Genomic DNA, 22,090 nt, shown 5'->3' with positions numbered 1-22,090 from the left:
AAAAAGGCCATTGGGATTTTGATAGTGATCTCATTTCATTGAATCTGTAGATTGTGCTTTTGGTGTCACACCCGAGAATTCATTGCCAAATCCAAGACTACAAAGACTTATCACTTACGTTTCTTTTAAGAGTTTTATAATTTTAGATATTACATTTAGGTTTTCAACAAGTCTCCAACCCATGAATACAGATGACTTTCCATTCGCTTGCATTCTCTTTAATTCCTTTCAGCAATATTTTGAACATTTCAGAGAATAAGTCTTTAAATTTCTTGGCTATGCTTATTCCTAAATATTTAATTTTTAAATACCATTATAATTGGAATCGTTTTCTAAATTCCTTTTCAGAGTGTACGTTCCTATTATATAGAAATGCGACTAATTTTGAGTGTTGGGCTGATCTTATATCCAGCTACTTTGCTGACTTTATTAGCTCTAATAGCAGTATTACACTTTTAGCACTTCCTGATGAGATTCTCTATCACTTTACTTCAACATAGTATTCTTTAATGAAAGTCCTTGGGTGGCAGAAGTGGTTTGCTACTAACCTATACATTGCTGGTTCAAACCTCTCCCCACAGCAGCTCTGCAAAAGAAAACTCTGGTGAATTGCTTCTGTAAAAACTGCAGACGAGAAAACCCTATGGAGCAGTTCTACCCTGTAACACATGCAGTCACCATGAGTTGGAGTTGACTCAACGCTGACAACTTTGCTTTTTATTCTTTTTTAAGTTTTTATTGTGCTTTAAGTAAAAATTTACAAATCAAGTCTCTTCATATAAAAATTTATATACACCTTGTTATATACTCCTAGTTTCTCTCCCCCTAAGGAGACAGCACACTCCTCTCTATCCTGTACTCCTGTGACCATTCAGCCAGCTTCTGTTCCCCCCTGCTCTCTCATCTTCCCTCCAGACAGGAGCTGCCAACATAGTCTCATGTGTCTTTGAGCCAAGAAGCTCACTCCTTGCCAGATTATTTTCTATCCTATAGTTTAGTCCAAAGCCTGTCTTAAGAGTTGGCTTTGGGGATGGGTCCTGTGTCAGGCTAACAGAAGGTCTGGGTCCATGACCTTGGGGGTCTTTCTAGTCTAGTCAGATCATTAAGTCTGGTTTTTTTACAAGAATTTGAGGTCTGCATCCTCCTGCTCCCTCAGGGGTTCTGGGTTGTGTTCCTTGTCAGGGCAGTCATTGGTTGTAGCTGAGCAACATCTAGTTCTTCTGGTCTCAGGCTGACGTAGTCCCTGATTTATGTGGCCCTTTCTGTCTCTTTAGCTCTTAACTACCTTGTGTCCTTGATGTTCTTTATTCCTTTGCTCCAGGTGTGTTGAGACCAAGTGATGCACCTTAGATGGCCTCTTGCTAGTGTTTAAGACCCCAGACACCACTCTCCAAAATGAGATTCAGGATATTTTCTGGATAGATTATGCACTTTTAATTCTTCAGTAAGGCAGTAGTAGATAAATGGTAGAATTCTTGCCTTGCATATGGGAGCCCTTAATTCAATTCATAGTTTATGCACCTGAAGTGCACCCTCCTCCTGTATCTTGGTGGATATTTCTATGTTGCTATTGTACTGAACAGAAACCCTGGTGGCTTAGTGGTTAAGTGCTATGGCTGCTAACAAAAGGTTGGCAGTTCAAATCCACCAGGCCCTTCTTGGAAACTCGACAGGGCAGTTCTACTCTGTCCTATGGGTCATTATGAGTTGGAATCAACTCAACAGCAACAGGTATGGTACTGAACAGATTTCAGTACAGCTTCCACACTAAGACAAGGTAGGAAAAAAGGCCTGGCATTCTACCTCCAAAAAATTAGTCAGTGAAAGCGTTATGGATCACAACTACCTAATTTCATTGTGCACTGAATTGCCATCAGTCAGGAGCTGACTTCATGACTGCTAACAACAACACGTGTCTGTCAGTTTGTTGGACTATGGGGGCTTGCATGTTGCTGTGATGCTGGAAGCTATGCCACTGGTATTGCACACCAGCAGGGTCACCCATGGAAGAAAGGTTTCAGCTGAGCTTGCAGACTAAGACAAACTAGGAAGAAGGACCTGGCAGTCTACTTCTGAAAATATTAGCCAGTGGAAACCTTATGAATAGCAGTGGAACATTGTCTGATACAGTGCTGAAAGATGAGCCCCGCAGGTTGGAAGACACTCAAAAGATGACTGGGGAAGAGCTGCCTCTTCAAAGTAGAGTCGACCTTAATAACATGGATGGAGTAAAGCTTTCGGGACCTTCATTTGCTGACGTGGCACGTCTCAAAATGAGAAGAAACAGCTGCAAACATCCGTTAATTGGAACCTGGAATGTATGGAGTATGAATCTAGGAAAATTGGACATCATCAAAAATGAAATGGAACGCATAAACATCGATATCCTAGGAATTAGTGAGCTGAAATGGACTGGTATTGGCCATTTTGAATCGGACAATCACATAGTCTACTATGTTGGGAATGACAACCTGAAAAGGAATGGTGCTGCGTTCATGGTCAAAACGAACGTTTCAAGATCTATCCTGACGAACAATGCTGTCAGTGATAGGATAATATCCATACGCCTACAAGGAAGACCAGTTAATATGACTATTATTCAAATTTATGCACCAAACACTAGGGCCAAGGATAAAGAAATAGAAGATTTTTATCAGCTGCTGCAGTCTGAAATTGATGGAACATGCAATCAAGGTGCATTGATAATTACTGGTGATTTTAATGCCAAAGTTAGAAACAAAGAAGAAGGATCACTAGTCAGAAAATATGGCCTTGGTGATAGAAACGATGCTGGAGATCGAATGATAGAATTTTGCAAGACCAGCGACTTCTTCATTGCAAATGCCTTCTTTCACCAACATAATCGTCAACTATACACATGGACTTCGCCACATGGAACGCAAAGAAATCAAATTGACTACATCTGTGGAAAGACATGATGAAGCAGCTCAGTATCATCATTCAGAACAAGGCCAGCGGCCAACCGTGGAACAGACCATCAGTTGCTCATATCCAAGTTCAAACTGAAACTGAGGAAAATCAGGGCAAGTCCATGAGAGCTGAAGTATGACCTTGAGTATATCCCACCTGAATTCAGAGACCACCTCAAGAATAGATTTGATGTATTGAACACTGGTGACCGAAGACTGGACGAATTGTGGAATGATATCAAGGACATCATACACGAAGAAAGCAAGAGGTCACTGAAAAGACAGGAAAGAAAGAAAAGACCAAGATGGATGTTGGAAGCGACTCTGAAACTTGCTGTCGAACATCAAACAGCTGAAGCAAAAGGAAGAACTGATGAAGTAAAAGAACTGAGCAGAAAATTTCAAAGGGCTGCTCGAGAAGACAAAGTACGATAATGACATGTGCAAAGAGCTGGAGATGGAAAACCAAAAGGGAAGAACATGCTCGGCATTTCTCAAGCTGAAAGAACTGAAAAAAAAAAAAAAATTCAAGCTCAAGTTGCAATAGTGAAGGATACCATAGGGAAAATATTAAATGACGCAGGAAGCATCAAAAGAAGAGGGAAGCAATACACAGAGTCATTATACCAAAAATAATTAGTCGACATACAACTATTTCAAGAGGTGGCATATGATCAGGAACTGATGGTACTGAAAGAAGAAGTCCAAGCTGCCCTGAAGGCACTGGTGAAAAACAAGGCTCCAGGAATTGATGGAATATCAATTGAGATGTTTCAACAAACAGATGCAGTGCTGGAGGTGCTCACTCACCTATGCTAGGACATATGGAAGACAGCTTCCTGCCCAACTGATTGGAAGAGATCCATGTTTATGCCTATTCCCAAGAAAGGTGATCCAACTGAATGTGGAAATTATAGAACAACATCATTAGTGTCACACACAAGCAAAATTTTGCTGAAGATCATTCAAAAATGGCTGCAGCAGTATACTGACCGGTAACTGCCAGAAATTCAGGATGGTTTCAGAAGAGGGCATGGAACCAGGGATACCACTGCTGATGTCAGATGGATCCTGGCAGAAAGCAGGGAACACCTGTGTTGCTAGACTGCTTCTTACATATTTTTGACATGTTGTCAGGAGGGATCAGTCCCTGGAGAAGGACATCATGCTTAGCAAAGTACGGGGTCAACAGAAAAGAAGAAGACTCTCAACAAGGTGGACTGACACAGTGGCTGCAACAATGGGCTCAAGCATAACAATGATTGTAAGGATGGCTCAGGACCAGGCAGTGTTTTGTTCTGTTGTGTACAGGGTCGCTAAGAGTTGGAACTGACTCGACAGCACCTAACAAAACAACAACGTCATTCTTTATGAACTGGGAAATAATAATAAAAGAATAAAAACAAGAAGATTATCTCAACAAATACTGGGGAAAAAAAGCATATGTCAAAATTCAACACCTATTCATGATAAAAATGCTTAACAAATTAGGAATGAAAGCAAACCTTTCAATCTGATAAAGGGCATCTACAAAAAGCCCAAAGGTAACATCATACTTGGGAGTTCACGGGTGGCATAAACAATTAAGCACTTGAGTATTAGCTACAAGGATGGCAGTTCCAACCCATCCATAGGCACCTGGAGAGACAGGCCTGCCAAACTGTTTCTGAAAGGTCACAGCCTTGAAAATCCTACAGGGCAGTTCTTCTCTACAAACGTGCATTCGCCATGAGTCAGAACTGACTTGACAGCAGCCAACAGCGTTACACTTAATGGCGAAAGACTGAAAGCTTTTCCGGTAAAATCAGATACAAGGCAAGGATCTTCTCTTGCCACTTTTGTTCATAACATAAAAATGAAGATTCTACCAGGAGGAGGATATAAACCTATCAGCAGATGGCATTATCTTCTATGTAGAAATTATGAAATCCATACATAAAAACACAGCAAAATAAATGAGGTCAGCAAAATTACGTGACAGAATATCCACATACAAATAGCAATTGTGCACTACCAATAAACACTAGAAAAGTAAGAAAATTCTACTTGTAACAGCTTAAAAAAAGAATAAAATAATCCGGAAAGAGTTTAACAAAATAACTGCAAAACGTGTACAGTCACAAATGCAAAACATTGTTGAAAGAAATTAAAGATGGTTTAAATACATGGGAAGACCTCCCTTGTTCACAGACTGCGAGACTTGCTAACATTGTTAAGGTGGTAATATCCCCAAATTTGCTTGTAAATTAATTTCCTATCAAAATCTCAAGTTGCTTATTTGCAGAAATAGACAAGTTGATCCAAAAAGTCACATGGAAATGTAAGGAACGCAGAATAGCCAAAACTACCTTGAAAAAGAATGAAGTAGGAGGACTCACATGTCCCAATTCAAAATATTACACGAAATTATAGTAAACAAAAGTTAGGCACTGCCACCAGGATAGACACGAATCAGTGGAAGATAACAGAATATAGAAATGAACCCATATATTTGTGGTTAACTGATCTTCAACGACAGTGCCAATACCACTTAATGGAGAAATACAATCTCTTTATCAAATTATGCTGGATCAGCTGGATGTTGTTTCTTGGTTGCCACTATGTAGATTTCAGCTCATAGCAACTCCATGTGACGAAGTAGAACTACCCCATAAGATTTTGTAGGCTATCATCTTTACGGGAGCAGATCACCAGGTCTTTCTCCCACAAAGCCGCTAGGTAGGTTCAAACCGCCAGCTTTTTGGTTAGCAGCTGAGCACTAACCATTGTCCCAGCAGGCCTCCTTGAACAACTAACTGGACAGCAACGTACAAAAGAACTAAGTTCAATCCTTACCTCACACAACATATAAAACCTAACTCAAAATAGGTAAAAAACTTCAATGAAGAACTGAAACTATAATTCTCAGAAGAGAATCAGCAGTAAAACTTAGTGACTTTCTTAAGCAAAACCTTCTTAGCTCCAACACTAAAGCACAAATGAGAAAAAAAAAAAGATAAGCTGGATATCACCAAATTAAAAACTTCTGTGCTTCAAATGACATCAAGAGAAAAAAAAAAAACCCAGAGACTAGAAAGAAAACATATACAAATTACCATAGTTTAGAATATTTAAAAAATACTTATGACTGAACGATAAAAGGAGTAATAATTCAATTTTAAAAATGGGCCAAAGATTTGTATAGACATTTCTCAAAAGATGTCCAATGGCAAAAAAGCACTTGCAAATCAGGAAATGCAAATCAAATCCACAGTGAGATACCTTAACAAACCAAACCAAACCAAATCAGTTGCTGTGGACTTGATTCTGACTCATGGCAACCACAAGCGTACAGAGTAGAATTGCACCATAGGGTTTTTAAGACTGTGATCTTAAGCCTTTCTTTTAAGGTGCCTCTGAGTGGGTTCTAACTGCCAACTTTCTGTTTAGTAGTTGAGCACTTAACCATCTGTACCATGGTTAAGTGACTCCTACAATCTCACATCCACTACCAAAACCATAACCAGTTGCTGTCAAGTCATTCTGACTCATGGAGGCCCCATGCACTGCAGAGTAAAACTCCACTCTATGGGGTTTTCAAGGCAGTGACTTTTCGAAAGCAATTGGCAGGCTTTTTTCCAAAGTGCCTTTAGGGGGTGGCAAATCAGAAACCTTTGGTTCAGCAGTCCCATGCTTAACCTACACCCCTATGAGTCCTTCACACCCACTTCTGCATTTGCTGCTTTGTAGTTGATTGTGACTCACAGACAGCCTACAGGACACAGTGGAACTGCCCCATAGGGCTTCCCAGGAGCAGACACTTTGGTTAGCAGCTGAGCTCTTAAACGCTGTACCACCAGGGCTCCTCACATTCACTAGAATAGCCATAAGCGGTAAGTAAGTGTAGATGGGACTATGGAGAAATTGGAATCCTCTTACACTGCTGGTGGGACTGTAAAATGATGCAGCAACTTTAGATTCTCATTTCCCAGTTTGGCAATTCCTCAAAAGGTTAAATGTAAGTTTTAGCATGTGACTGAGAAATTCTACTTAAGTATATCAATGTTAAAGCCATAGTAAGCGAAACAAAAACACAAAAATTTGTAAGCAATGTGCATAGCAGCAGTATTCCTAATAGCCACAAACAAATAAACCAAATGTGTTATATCCATACAATGTAAGGTTATTCAGCCATAAAAAGGAACAAAGTACAAAAAGCAATCTACAACATGGGTTAACCTTGAAAACACTGTGGTAAGTCAATCAAGGTAGAAACAAGAAAGCAATATGCCATTTCAATTTATATGAAATGTCCAGAACAGGCATATCCAGAGAGACATAAAGTGAGTTAGTGGCTGTCAGGGGCAGGGTAAGCTCTATAAACAAGAATGAGATTTGTTTTTTAATCATGTTTTGGGTGAAAGTTTACAGCTGAAGTTAATTTCTCACACAAAAATTTATACACATATTGTTTTGTGATATTAGCTGCAGTCCTCACAAGGTAACAGAACATTCCCCCTTTCCACCCTGGGTTCCCTATGTCCATTTGACCAGCTCTGTCCCTTCTTGCCTTCTCATTCTGCTTTTGGACAGAAGCTACCCATTTGGTCTCATGTATCTGACTGAACTAAAAAGCACACTTGTCACCTGTGTTATTTTTTTGTTTTATAGCCCTATCTAATGTGGGTGTCAGGAATGGTTTCAGCTCTTGGTTAACAGTGCTTCTGGTGGCCACAGTTGCAGAGGTTCTTGCAATGTCTGTAAGACCAGTAAGTCTGATCTTTTTATGTGATCCTGAATTCTGTTCTACGTTCTTCTCCTGCTCCGTCTGCGACTGTTGTGTTCCCTGTCATGGTGGTCATTAGCAGTGACCAGGCACAATCTAGTTCTTCTGAGAAAATGAGGCTTTCTTGTTGAAGTGTTGAAGTGTTCTGAAATTAGATACCAGTGATGGTTGCACAACTCTGTGAATATACAAAAAACCACTGAACAGTATACTTTAAAATGCTGACTTCAATGGTATGTAAATGATATTTCTAACCTGTTTCATTAAAAGATATTTTACTATTGTGGAAAATAGGAAAACTCTGACCACAAAATAGATTAATAATACAGGCTAAACCACTGTGAGTCTGATTTTCTGAATAAAGAAAAGCATGTATATCAAACTACCTCAAAATTTAACAGGAAAATTAACATAAACGGAGTATATTTACATGCATATAAACACAAACTTATGTATGTATATATCATAAAAACCTGATGAGATTGATAATGCAGATTAAGTGGATAAACTTCTGGAAAAAAAAAAAAAGCCAGAAACAGTGTAAAATAAAACAGAATATTCAAATAGACCAACAAACCTCAAAGTGAACTTTGTACCCAGTTTCTCTATTGAAACCTACCTCTTACCACTCTACAACTAGTTTTCAAAGGAACAGATACTTTATATTTTCAATAAATTATTTTAAAAAAGAGACTAAGAAGATTCTGCAAAATGCATTCTATAAGTGTAAAATAGATTCTTAAGGAAAATAAATACTTTTATCATACATTACACTAAGACTGATATACATCATTGTAACAAAATTAGGCAGGGAAGGTACAGCTTTTTTAAAAATAAAAGCTCAGCATGAATTAGTATTTGTCATGGAAAAGCATAATTCAATGAAAAAAATCAACCAGTATGATTCCTTTATCAAAAAAACAACCAATATAAAACAAGTCCACCAAGGTGTGGTTTCCCCCACTCAAACTAGACGTTGCTGAGATTTATGTCTGTTTCCACTTCTTCCCACCCATGTGAGATATGTTGGAGAAAAGAGATAGGACCTTTTATTTTATTTGGCCCTTTAGATTTTGGTATGTTTAGTTCACTTCTGTGTTTAAGTCTGTCTGCTCCAGGGTTTTTTTTTTTTTTTTTTCTCTCTCTCTCTTTTTCCTCCATTTTAACATCAGACTGATTTTTGGGGGGGGCGGGGGGGGCAGGCTGTTTCTTTTAATAATCATCATTAACTGTATCCCTTGCTAATTGTTATATATATCATTACATGTAATATTTTTCTTTCTGCACATCTTTTTATGAAGTTCAATCTCGAGGTTGTAAAAACGGCCCATCCCATTCCACGCCGTCTAGTGGATACCGATTCGTAGCGACCCCATTGCGTTTCCAAGGTTGTAAACCGTAGTAAGACCAATGCCGCAGCTTTCCCCCATCGAGCTGCTGGTGGTTTCGAACTGCCCACGTTTTGGTTAGCAGTCGATTACTTTAACCACTGCACCACCAGGGACCCTCTGTGAAAAAAACAGTGGTAATAAAATTGTGCGTATAGCAGGCGCTATGTAAACGAAACAAAACCAAAACCAAACGCATTGCCATCCACTCAAGCTGACTTATAAGATCCTACAGAACAGAAGAGAACTGCCCCACAAGATTTCCAGGAACAGCAGGTGGATTCAACTGCTAATCTTTTGGCTTTAGCGGTAAAGCTCTCAAAAACTGCGCCATCAGGGCTCCCAACCAAAGCTAGCTGCCATCAAGCCAAACTGTACTCCCCGAAGTTTTTAATGGCTAGTTATTTGGAAGTAGATCACCAAATTTTCCTTGTGAAATGCCTGTGGGTTAGCAGCCCAGCGACACCAACAAGGGACTCCATAAGTGAAGCAGATTAGATAAATGTAAACAGTTTATACTCTACCAGGGTTCCAGAAGTCTACATTGTAGTCACGTGTTGACGTCCCACAAAGCCAGGGTGCAGAAATGGGAACCCTTAAGTCTTGGAAGAAATTTCGTTAGCGCACCCGGAGCGTAGCGACTTCTAGAAAGAGACAGGACAACCCTCCGGGTTACTTTCTTCGTAAACGAGCGTTTTTCCTGCAAAAAAGAAGGGTTTTGCTCACTTACCCTGGCTCCTTCCACTGTTGTTCCCGCTAATACGCAGGCGTGACATGCGCAATGGACCCAGGAAAAAAGTTCCGGCGGTACTATTTACAATCTTGCTCTGCTGTGATGTTTAAGGTAACTCGTTCGACCAAATTAAGGATTTTTGTGGGTGAACCCTCCCTTGCGTCTTCAACTTTTTGCGGGAGTGCACCACTCTCTTACGTTTGGCGATACCTAGAAGCCTGCAGGATCGATCCGCGGAGTGACACTGTGTAAAGGCAGACGGGAAAATTCAGAGGTCAAGATGGTGGCTGTAAAAGTGAAGTCCGTGACGATTGGTAAGCAGTACACCTCTCACCTATTAATTTCAGAACTAAGAATAAAGTAAAGCCATTTCTGAGCCCCCGGTTTTAGGCTCAGGAAAGATCTATGCCACGGTGACGAAATATCGAATCTCATTTCATAGATTAGCATCCAGGTCGACCATGGAGCCAGGGCCTGAAGACTTTCTACCACCGCCAGAGTGCCCCGTGTTCGAGCCCAGCTGGGCCGAGTTCCGAGACCCGCTTGGCTACATCGCGAAAATCAGGCCCATCGCAGAGAAATCTGGCATTTGCAAGATCCGCCCACCCGCGGTGAGACTCCAAAGCAAAAATTAGAATGGGTGGAATTTATGTTAAGCCCCACAAGCCCTTATCGGAGGATTTCGTAATTGAATCTTTTTAGTAGCTTGTCTCCCATATTTTAAATAACTTATCAGTTAGACATCCTGTGATGAGAAAACCTGTATCCTGTATGGACAGATTCCGTGCGGTTTTAAAGATTTGGCAACTTTAGAGATGAAAGGTTATGATTGGAAATTGGTTCTACCCTGTGCTGCTGTTACAACATGTCTGTGACATAATAATTTATGTTTACATTGAAGGAGTCCTGGTGGCGCAGGGGTTAAGAGATGGGTGAGACATTGGCTGTTTGAACCGTTTTGAAAGATCACATCCTAGAAAATTCTGTGGAACATTTCTGTTCTGTCACATGGGGTCGCTGTGAGCCATACTTAAGTTGAAGGGAATTTTTAATGTACTGAGAACGGTATCAAGTATAAAAGCTTACGTAGTTGTAGTTAGCCACCAGACTTGGGGTATTTTCATTTTCTTATGTTACCTACGTTGTGTGTAAAACGAGCCGGTCATGTGTGGGATGTGGAATCTCTGCCACCAATTAAATTGGTTATGTTTCACCTGGAGGCCTTTCTTCTTGGCTTGGTATACTCATAACTATAAACTGCTACATGTTTGTCCTAATTAAGAAGGGAACCTGCAATGACCCTTGGCTACCTGCTTAAATAACTAATATGCAAATAACTCCTTTTTTACATTGTGGTTTGGGTGAAGCTTCACAGACCAAATTAATTCCTCATTCAACAATTTATACACCGATTGTTTCTGGACATTGGTTGCAATCCCCATGATGCGTCAACAGCCTCTTCCACACCCAGATTCCCGGATTCTATCTATCTTTTTCCTCTCCCTTCCTGCATTTTCCTCATTGCTTTTGGACAGGTGTTGCCCTTTTGGTCTTATATACGTGATAGAACTAAGAAGCCCTTTCTCATGTGTGCTATTGTTTATTTTATAGATCTGTCTGATCTTTGTCTGAAGGGTGAACTTCAGGAGTGACTTAAGTTCTGAGTTAAAAGGGTGTTCTGGGGCCATAGTCTTGGGGGTTCTTTCAGTCTCTGTCAGACCAGTAAGTCTGGTCTTTTTGTGTGTGTGTGAATTTGAATTTTGTTACACATTTTCTCTGTTGTATCCAGAACACTGTTGTGATCCCTGTCAGAGCAGTTGGTAGTGATAGTTGGACACCATCTAATTCCAGGCTCAGGCTGGTGGAGGCTGTGATACTTGTGGTGCCTTAGTGCTTTGGACTAATAATTCCCTTTTGTCTTTTCTTCACTCTTCATTCTGTTATGCTCAGGATGGGGTGGGACCCATAGATTTATCTTAGGTGGTTACTCAGGAGCTTTTAAGACTCCAGATACTGCTTAACAAAGTTGGATGTAGAACATTTTCTTTATGAACTTTGTTATGTTAGTTGACCTAGATGACCCTTACGGCAAATAACTCCTTTTCAGAAGGCTATCTGGAGTAGATGTCTGTATCTTGCACGTCATACTCTTCTTTTTTCAGCTGGTCACCCTGACTGCAGCATTTCTGACAGGCAACCATTTGAGGCTTTAGTGGGCAGAAGTAGCAACCAGAAATTTTAAAAGGGGGGTAATAACATGTTCAAATTTTCACCATGTTCATTTTTACTGTGCTGTAATTACCAGGTTATTTATTTTCTTTTAGGATTGGCAGCCTCCCTTTGCAGTAGAAGTTGATAACTTCAGATTCACTCCTCGCATCCAGAGGCTAAATGAACTTGAGGTAAGAGGAAGGAAGCTGGTGTTTTTTTTTATAGAGAACCCTAAGCTATAATACAATCTTTTCTTACCCATTGCTGTCAATTCCAACTCACAGTGACCCTACAGGACAGAGTAGAACTACCCCGAAGGGTTTCCAGAGAATGGCTGATGGATTCCAACTGCTGAACTTTTGGTTTGCAGTCGAGCTCTTAACTGCTGCGCTTCCAGGTCTCCCTAATCTTACCTTACTTGTGGTTAAGAACTTAAGTTCTGAAGTCCAGTGTATTATGACTGTAAATTAGACTATGTCATTTCCCAGAACATTGATCTTGGAGAAAATCTTTTGTAAAATACATCCTTATTGTCTGCAAAATGTGAGAACATGAAGGGGGCTTTAAATTTCTGAAAATGAATGATGTATTTTTCTGCTATGGAATGGGCTGAAAGTAGAGGGGCCTGGAAGGTAGAAAGACATTACTTTTTCTGCTTTGTTCTCCTCATGTCACCCCTGTACCCACATATTTTATCATTTTGAATCTTCTTTTAATTTTTTTTCTTCAACAAAATCAAGTCTGGGGCAGTAATAGGGTCTCCTAAATTTCTGGCCTAAGCTAATGGTATCACATGTTGTTTTTAAAGAAAATGAACTGTAATTAGTAATAGACTGAGGTAGAAGAAACAAAGCTTGTGTTTTAAAGTGGTCAATTAAGTCTCACATTCAACTCAGTTTTAAACATAGAAAATGTATGGATGGTTTGGCATTTGGTTTTACTATTAGAAACTTTGACTGTGGTTAGTGACTGGAAGCTCCAAAATTACACAGGGTAAGGGATGATTCAGAAACCACTTTTCTGTCCAGGTTTCTGACATAGATTGGGAAGATTTAATAATCCTTTCAGTTGTATATCTGTAGGTTGTACATGACTGTCGAAAGAAAATACTAGATTCAGCCTAAATATACTCACTTCTCTCTTACTCATGTGCTTAGATTCCAAGACTAAGTCGTTATGTAAAAATTGGTATTATGTGAAAATGGGGAATGATCACATCAGGTCACAAAACAGAGCATGAGTGCATCACTGCATAACTGGAAAATTACCCCATTTCATAACCAAGCCAAATTACATCAGTATATAACTGCCAAACCACTGAGAATCATGGCCTAGCCAAGTTGACACATAGTCTTAACTATCACAGCCAGTGTCTGTCACTGCCTCATGTACATCCTTAATGTACAAAATAGTCAGATAGGAGATTTTTCACAACTGTAAATGCAGACTATCTAATAACAAGACAGCTGATAAGTAAGGAGTAGGTATAATTTGGGACGACCTCTTTACACTGAAGGATAATTCTTTAAGGATGAAAGATTTTAATACTAAGGCATTAACTTCTGAGAACTCCTTCTAGATTAAAGACCCAGAATCTTTGAGCTTTTTGTAGAAACCAGTGATGAGTTAGCCAGTGAAATCTGGGCTCTAACTTGTTGGTGTAAAACCACAGGTACTGTAGAACAATATTTGTCTATTCACCCCACCCTAGACCAAAGTCAGTATAGAGTAAATCAGCCTCATAACGTCTTCTTTTCCCCAGGCTCAGACCAGAGTGAAACTAAACTATTTGGACCAGATTGCAAAGTTTTGGGAAATCCAAGGCTCTTCTTTAAAGATTCCCAATGTGGAGCGGAGGATCTTAGACCTCTACAGCCTCAATAAGGTAAGAATAATCCCTCTTCAAAAAGAAAAATAAAAAGCCTTGGCTTGGGGATTCTCTGTGATTGAACATCATGTCTCTGGGTAGGAAAGAAAAGTACACACAACCTAGCAGCATTTTTTGGCACAATATTTTGAATGCTGGATAGGTTGGCTTGGGGAGAAGGCTCAGTTCTTCATATTTTACCTTACTTGTGATTAAAAACTTAGGTACTGCAGTCCAGTGTCATTTCTCAGAATATTGATCTTGGAGAAAATCTGCTGTAAAATACATATTTTTTATCTGCAAAATGTAAGAAGGTAAAGGAGGCTTTTCAGGCCTTTGCAGAAGGTCTGCTCAAACCTCCTTCAGTGTATTCATGACCTTTTTTAAACTTTTAGATTGTGAAGGAGGAAGGTGGCTATGAAGCCATCTGCAAGGATCGTCGGTGGGCTCGAGTTGCCCAGCGCCTCAACTTCCCACCAGGCAAAAACATTGGCTCACTGCTACGATCTCATTATGAACGCATCATTTACCCTTATGAAATGTTTCAGTCTGGAGCCAATCTTGTGGTGAGAGTACTTAGCTGGTTTGCGACCTGATATGATTTTGCTTTGTTTTTGTTTTTTCCTTTCTGGGTTGTGCTTTCTTCATAAATGTTTTAAAGAGTCTGAGTTCACTGATGGAATCAAAAGTTCCAGGAATTAACCTTGGCAAATATTTTATAGCCTCTTTTGTGAAAAAGTTTAATACCTCCTTGGCTAGCTAGATGAGAATTGGAGTGCCTTTCCGTCTATTTTAGAGACTTAGTGTTTTTATCGGTAAGATCTTAGACTAGAAATTAATGAAAAGTAATTCCTGTTTTACATGAAAAACACAACACATAAAATTACTAAGGTTCCTGGGGGCGATTCAAGTAAAAGAAGTTTGGAGGGAAAAGTCTGGTGTTACTTGGTTTAACTTAAAAAGGAATGGCAACTGATTTAGCTGGATATTTTAAATAACTTTTCAGATTTTATTATGTGCAAAGCACTTTTAAAAAAAACTTAAAACTGTGTTTATGTATGCACATGTCTGTAACACATTTTGTTTAATCTACTCAATCATACTAGATTTCGTATTTTTATTATGCCTTTTTTCAGACAAGGAAACGAGCACAGTGAGAGGCCCAGTGTGTTTGCACAAGGTACACAGATAACAAGGGTAAAACCCCAGGTTCAAACCAAGGTGGTCTTGTTCCAAAGATTGTGTTCTTCACCATAGTGTGCCTACATAAGCCAAAGCATAGGGAGATTCTCAAAACAACTGTTCTATCACTCAAGAAGAATGAGGAGGATGGATTTGTGTAAGGTAGAAAGAGCACACCTTTGGTTGCCAGAGGTTTAGGATGAAGGAATCAGTCATTTGCTAATTATGAATTTATTCCAGTTCTTGATCCTACATTTTCTCCTATTCCCAGCAGTGCAGTACACACCCGTTTGACAGTGAGGAAAGAGACAAGGAATACACACCCCATGGTATACCCCTCCGACAGTCTGTGCAGCCTTCAAAGATCAGCAACTGTAGTCGGCGGGCAAAAAGACTGCAGCCTGATGTGAGTGCCTCTTTTTCTTTCCTTAAGCTGCCAGTATTAATCTGGGGCTTACTTTTAGGCACAATCACTTAACCGTTCCTGTAATACATTCTTTTTTACCTGTAGTTGGTTCAGGTTCGAATTCGCTAAAAATCAGCACGTTTTACTGTTCTTGTTCCAGTTAGATCGTTTGAAGTATTTTTGTTTCTGTAGTTTTACACAAATTAAATTGTTTTTATTCCGTTAACATACTTTTCCAGGCTAGCTTTTGTGAATTAATTTTTCTGAAGCTTGGAGTGGTTTTTGCAGAGTACATTGTATAATTCTGGTGTTTTCGCTATTGGCTTGACAATTTTTCGTTGTTACTCTGTTTTGCATGCTATACATACAGTGCCTTGATAAAATGTTTGGGATTTTTTTTATTCTGAAATATCTTAATTTAGGGTAAGATTGCATATTCTTAGGTGTTCTATGAATATTCCTAGTAATAACATTAGATTTTGGAATATTTAATACTACGGCATAGAAGGAAGAACTGAGAAATAACATGTAGGTCAGATTGTGGAAATTCAGATGGATTCTGTGGTAGTATCTTAGTTCTTTATAGCAGGAAATATGTTGGAAAGTAAATTCAGCAAGAAAAATGAGAATGTAATGATTAGGAAGTTATTTCTGAGTATAATTGTTTTAAAATTGTATGTACCAGCCAAGGTTACACAAAAGATTCTCAAATTCAAACTGGGCTTTACGTGCCTTTTTTTGTTGGGAGTGGGGTTGCCCATATTGCTTGAAAGGTTTTGGGAATTCTTGAAGTATTTACTGGTTGACTAAAACTATAAAGAGAATGTTTCCAAGACATTAGGGGGAAAAGAATAATCAAAAATAAATTATGCATAAGGCAGAAAAGGAAACAGGTAAAACCGGTAAAAACAAAAACTGATTGTAAGTAAGATTAACGTGTGTTATCTATTACGGTGTGTGTTATCCATCGTTAGTAAAGCCACTAAAAGGTTAAGAGTAATACTGTGCAATTTCATATTTTAAAAAACCTAAGAATTAGTCTTTTAAAACACATTTAAGTTTTTCCTTATTAAAGACTACTTATGTAACATATTAATAGAAAAAATAAATGTACATGGAATTTAGGAGTTCCAGGAGTAGAAAACTGATAGGATCTTTTTCATTTTTTCACAGCCTATTTTCCAGCTTTTACTTTTTTTGTTCTACAGAAAATAGTCATATTAAATAATGAATTCAAAACACGAAAGATATTTAACCTTATTTATAAGTATCTCAGATCTACCAGATGCTCCTTGGAAACACTGTGGGGCAGTTCTCCTCTGTCCCCTAGGGTCCGTATGAGTTGTAATCGACTCGATTATAACAGCTTTATAAGTGGGGAGACAAAACAATAACGAAAAACCAAAAAAATACATATTTCTTTTATTTTCATCTAACTGGTAAATACTAAAAATACGTCAAGAATACAGAGCACTAATAGTGTAAGATTATACTGCCTTTTTATAATTAATAACTTAAAATTTTAGATGTATATATCCAACTTCTGTCAGTCTTTCAGAATGGTGTGCAATGAATATTTCAATATTGCATCATGTTTATAATACCAAAAAACTGTAAAAATTGTATAATATGAGTAGGTTTAATTATTTCTGAATATCAGTATAGAATACTAAGATGCTGTTAAAAAGGATTGATCAGATACATACACTTTGATGTTGTCATATAATATGTATTGTTGCCTGCGTTAATTATTGTGGGAATAAAACAAAACCAAAAATACATGTCTGTGTATGTGTGTTAAGTATATTTAGAAGAAAATCTATAAGAGTAAATCGAATGTTATTTTAAAATTAGAACAAAAGCTATTTGAAACATAGATTAAATCTGTTTTATGATGCCAAAGCATAAAAGATAAGCACTAGAAATGATACTTAATACCATTTTTTGACATATAATGGATTTTCATTCTCCCAGGTCTCTAATTACGTTGAGGGGAGAAAGAATTGTTTCTAATGATCTGAATTCAGGTGGAATAGGAGTTCTCCTTTATCCTGTTTGCATCTTCAAGACGGTTTCAGAAAAAGGATTATTTACATTTATTGAATTCTCTAGAATAGGATATGTATTTCATTGTGTTTGATTTTAACAGTGACCTTGCAGGTATGGGAGTATTTTATTATTTCCTTTTTAACATGAAAAAAAGTTAAGAAAAGAGATTACCTTGCAAGTTTCTCTATTTTCCCCTGTATGGCCACACTTTACTTCCAGCTAAAAACACATAAAAAGATTTAAAAATGGATACAGGCTCTTGGCTAATTTTTTTTTTTTTTTTAATTGTGCTTTAAGTGAAAGTTTACAAATCAAGTCAGTCTCTCATACAAAAATGTACATACACCTTGCTGCATACTCCTGATTACTCTCCGCCTAATGAGACAGCACACTTAGACCCTCCACTCTGTATTCCTCATGTCTGTTTAGCCAGTTCCTGTATCTCTCTGCCGCCTTATCTCACCTCCAGACAGGAGCTGCCCACTTAGTCTCATGTGTCTGCTGAAGCCATGAAATGTACTACTCACCAGAATAATTTTCTGTCATATATAGTCCAGTCCAATCCCTGTCTGAAGAGTTGGCTCCAGGAATGCTTGCAGTCTTGGACTAACAGAAGGCCTGCGGACCATGACCTTCACGGTCCTTCTAGTTTCAGTCAGACCACTGAGTCTGGTCTTTTTAGAGAATTTGAGGTCTGCATCCACCTGCTCCCCCTCAGGGTTTTTTTCTTGTGTTCCCTATTACGGGAGCTGTTGGTTATAGCTGGGCACTGTCCTAGTGCTTCTGGTCAGAGGCTAACATAGTTTCTGGTTAATGTGGTCCTTTTTCTCTTTTGGGCTCATAATCACCTTGCGTCTTTGGTGTTCTTCATTCTCCTTTGGTCCAGGTGAGTTGAGACCAATTGATGCGTCTTAGATAGCTGCTTGCTAGTGTTTAAGACCCCAGACGTCTCTCACCAAAGAGGGATGTAGAATTTTTTCTTAATACGTTTTGTTATTCCAGTTGACCTAGATGTCATCTGAAACCGTGGTCCCCAGACCCCCACTGTTCCTACTCTGGCCTTTGAAGTGTTCTACTATATTCAGGAAACTGCTTTTGGTTTAGGCCAGTTGTGCTGACCTCACCTGTATTGTGTTGCCTTTCCCTTCACCTGAAATAGTTCCTGTCTACTCTCTAATTAGTGAATATCCCTCTACCCCCCCACCCTCTTAACCATCAAAGAATATTTTCTTCAGTGTTTAAACTTTTTTTTTTTCATTTTTATTGTGTATACTGTGAAAGTTAACAAATCAAGTCAGTCTCTCATAGAAAAATTTATGTACACCTTGCTGTGTACTCCTGGTTGCTTTCCCCGCAATGAGACAGCACACTCCTTCCTTCCACTCTCTTTCCTTGTGTCCATTTGGCCACCTTTGACCCCCCACCCTCCCATCTCCCCTCCAGACAGAAGCTGCCCACTTACTCTACTAGATCCAAAAAGTTCACTCTTCACGTGTATCATTTTTTATCCCATAGTCCAATACAATCCCTGTTTGGCTTTGGGAATGGTTCCAGTCTTAGGCTAACAGAAGGTCTGGACACCATGACCTTTAGCGGTCCTTCTAGTCTCAGTCAGACCATTAAGTCTGCTCTTTTTACGAGCATTTGGAGTCTGCATCCCAGTGCTCACCTGCTCCGTCAGGAGTTCTCTGTTATGTTCCCTGTCAGGGCAGTCCTTGGTTGTAGCCAGGCACCATCTAGTTCTTCTGGTCTCAGGCTGATGTAGTCTCTGGCTTATGTGGCCCTTTTTGTCTCTTGGGCTGATAATTACCTTGTTCTTTGGTGTTCTTCATTCTCCTTTGCTCTAGGTGGGTTGAGACAAATTGATGCATCTTAGGTGGCTTCTTGCTAGTGTTTAAAGACCCCAGATGCCATTCTTCAACGTGGGATGCAGAATGTTTTCTTAATAGATTTTATTATGCTAATTGACTTAGATGTCCCATGAAACCATGGTCCCCAAATCCCTGCCCTTGGTCTGCTGGCCTTTGAAGCATTCAGTTTATTCAGGAAACTTCTTTGCTTTTGGTTTAGTCCAGTTGTACTGACCTCACCTGTATTGTGTGTTGTCTTTCCTTCGCCTAAAGTAGTTCTTATCTGCTATTTAGTTAATGAATACCCGTCTGCCTCCTGCTCTCGCAACCCCCTCTCGTAACCATCAAAGAATATTTTCTTCTCTGTTTAAACTGTTTCTTGAGTTCTTATAATGGTGGTCTCATACAAAAATTCTTCTATTGAAACTGACTAATTTCACTGAGCGTGACATCTTCCAGATTCCCCCATGTTATGAAATGTTCCACGGATTCATCGCTGTTCTTTATTGATGTATAGTATTCCATTGTGTGAATATACCATAATTTATCCATTCACCCATTGATGGGCACTTTGGTTGCCTCCATTTTTTTGCTATTGTAGACAGTGCTGTTATGAACGTGGGTGTGCATATGTCTGTTCATGTAAAGGCTCTTATTTCTCTAGTGTGTATTCCAAGGAGTGGGATTGCTGGCTGGATCATATGGTAGTTCTATTTCTGTTTTTTTTAAGGAAGCGCCAAATTGACTTCCAAAGTGATTGTACCATTTGACATTCCCACCAGCAGGGCAGAAGTGTTCCAATCTCTCCACAACCTCTCCAACATTTATTATTTTGTTTTTTTTTTTTTTTTTTGGATTAATGCCAGCCTCATTGGAGTGAGGCAGAATCTCATTGTAACTTCAATTTGCATTTCTCTAATGGCTAATGATCGTGAGCATTTCCTCAAGTATCTGTTAGCTACCTGAATGTCTTTTTTTAGTGAAGTGCCTGTTTGTGTCCTTTGCCCATTTTTTAATTGTGTTATATATCTTTTTGCAGTTGAGTTTTTGCAGCATCGTGTAGATTTTAGAGATCAGGTGCTGATCAGAAATGTCATAGCTAAAAACTTTTTCCCAGTCTGTAGGTAATCTTTCTGCTCTTTTAGTGAAGTCTTTGGATGAGCATAGATGTTTGATTTTTAGGAGCTCCCAGGTATCTAGTTTCTCTTCTGCTTGTGCATTGTTGTAATTTTTTGTGTACTATTTATGCCATGTATTAGGGCTCCTGGTGTTGTCCCTGTTTTTTCTGCCATGATTTTTATCATTTTAGATTTTATGTTTAGGTCTTTGATTCATTTTGAGTTTGTTTTTGTGTGTGGTGTGAGGTATGGGTCTTGTTTGATTTTTTTTCAGATGGATATCCAGTCCTGCCAGCACCATTTGATAAAGAGATTGTTTTTTCCCCATTTAACTGACTTTGGGCCTTTGTCAAATATCAGCTGCTAATATGTGGACAGATTTGAGTTGGGATTCTCAATTCTGTTCCATTGGTCCATGTATCTGTTGTTGTACTAGTACCAGGCTGTTTTGACTACTGGGGCGGTATAATAGGTTCTTAAATCAGGTAAGATAAGGCCTCCCACCTTGTTCTTCTTTTTCAGTAATGCTTATCTGGGGCCTCTTGCCCGTCTGTAACATGAGCATATAGGACAGAATAGAACTGCCCCGTAGAGTTTCCAAGGAGCACATGCGGGATTTGAACTGCCGATCTCTTGGTTAGCAGCCGTAGCACTTAACCACTGCACCGCCAGGGTTTCCTGATATAAGCCTGTAATTTTCTTTTTGTGTGGTGTCTTTATCTGGTTTTGGTATTAGGGCTATGTTGGCTTCATACAATGAGTTTGGGAGTATTCCACCCTTTTCTGTGCTCCGTAATATGTATACCAGTGGTGTTAAGTCTTCTCTGAAAGTTCGGTAGAACTCTCAAGTGAAGCCGTCAGGGCCAGGGCTTTTTTTGTTGGGAGTTTTTTAAATTATCTATTTAACCTCTTCTTTTATTACAGGTTTATTTTGTTGTTTTACCTCTGTTTATGTTAGTTTAGGCAGACAGTGTGTTTCTAGAAATTCGTCCATTTCTTGTAGGTTTTCAAATTTGTTAGAGTACAATTTTTCATGGTAATGTGATATGATTCTTTTAATTTCAGTTGGTTCTGTTGTGATATCGCCTATCTCATTTCTTATTTGAGTTCCTCTCCTGTTTTTCTTTTGTCATTTTAGCCAGTGGTTTATCGATTTTGATAATTTATTCAGAGAACCAGCTTTTGGTCTTGGTAACCCTTTTAGTAGGTTTTCTGTTCTCTATTTCATTAAATTGTAGTCTTAATTTTTATTATTTGCTTTCTTCTGGTGCATGAGGGCTTCTTATGTTCCTCTCTTTCTATTTGTTCAAGTTGTAGGGATAATTCTTTGATTTTGGCTATTCTTTTTGCATGTGTTCCTATAAATCGATCTCTGAACACAGCTTTAGCTTTGTCCTAAAGGTTCTGATAGGAAGTGTTTTCATTCTCATTGGAGTCTACGAATTTTTTTATTCCATCCTTAATTTTTCCTATAACCTCATAGTTTTTGAGGAAGGTTTTCAGTTCCCAGGTGTTTGATTTCTTTTCCCTGATGTTTTCTGTTGTTGATTTCCACTTTTATGGCTTTATGATCAGAGAATATGCTTTGTAA

At 38.9% G+C, this 22,090-nt stretch overlaps 1 protein-coding gene and 1 long non-coding RNA gene across 3 annotated transcripts in view; one reads left to right on the top strand and one right to left on the bottom strand.

Annotated features, from left to right (window-relative positions):
• The window catches only part of LOC135229093 (uncharacterized), a 47,522-nt gene extending 37,191 nt beyond the window's left edge, over window positions 1-10,331 (bottom strand). The window contains exons 1-2 of the long non-coding RNA XR_010319884.1: window positions 9,814-10,331; window positions 9,608-9,727 (exon numbers count right to left, since the gene is read on the bottom strand). This is a non-coding gene — a long non-coding RNA (uncharacterized LOC135229093). The remainder of the gene's footprint in view (window positions 1-9,607; window positions 9,728-9,813) is intronic.
• LOC135229092 (lysine-specific demethylase 5C-like) overlaps window positions 9,861-22,090 on the top strand; it is a 78,687-nt gene continuing 66,457 nt past the window's right edge. Inside the window, exons 1-6 of one of the 2 annotated variants that reach the window (XM_064278891.1) lie at window positions 9,861-10,130; window positions 10,259-10,427; window positions 12,141-12,218; window positions 13,790-13,912; window positions 14,290-14,460; window positions 15,351-15,482. In XM_064278891.1, the coding sequence (XP_064134961.1) occupies window positions 10,278-10,427; window positions 12,141-12,218; window positions 13,790-13,912; window positions 14,290-14,460; window positions 15,351-15,482 (654 nt within the window). In that variant the 5' untranslated portion in view covers window positions 9,861-10,130; window positions 10,259-10,277. Of the gene's footprint in view, window positions 10,131-10,258; window positions 10,428-12,140; window positions 12,219-13,789; window positions 13,913-14,289; window positions 14,461-15,347; window positions 15,483-22,090 lie in introns of both variants that reach the window. The other variant, XM_064278890.1, reaches the window with a different exon arrangement.

The sequence above is a fragment of the Loxodonta africana genome, chromosome Y (genome assembly GCF_030014295.1).
Source record: "Loxodonta africana isolate mLoxAfr1 chromosome Y, mLoxAfr1.hap2, whole genome shotgun sequence".
NCBI lineage: Eukaryota > Metazoa > Chordata > Mammalia > Proboscidea > Elephantidae > Loxodonta > Loxodonta africana.
The sequence above is the reverse complement of the archived record's forward strand: the minus strand, read 5'-3'. Positions and strand labels throughout refer to the sequence as shown.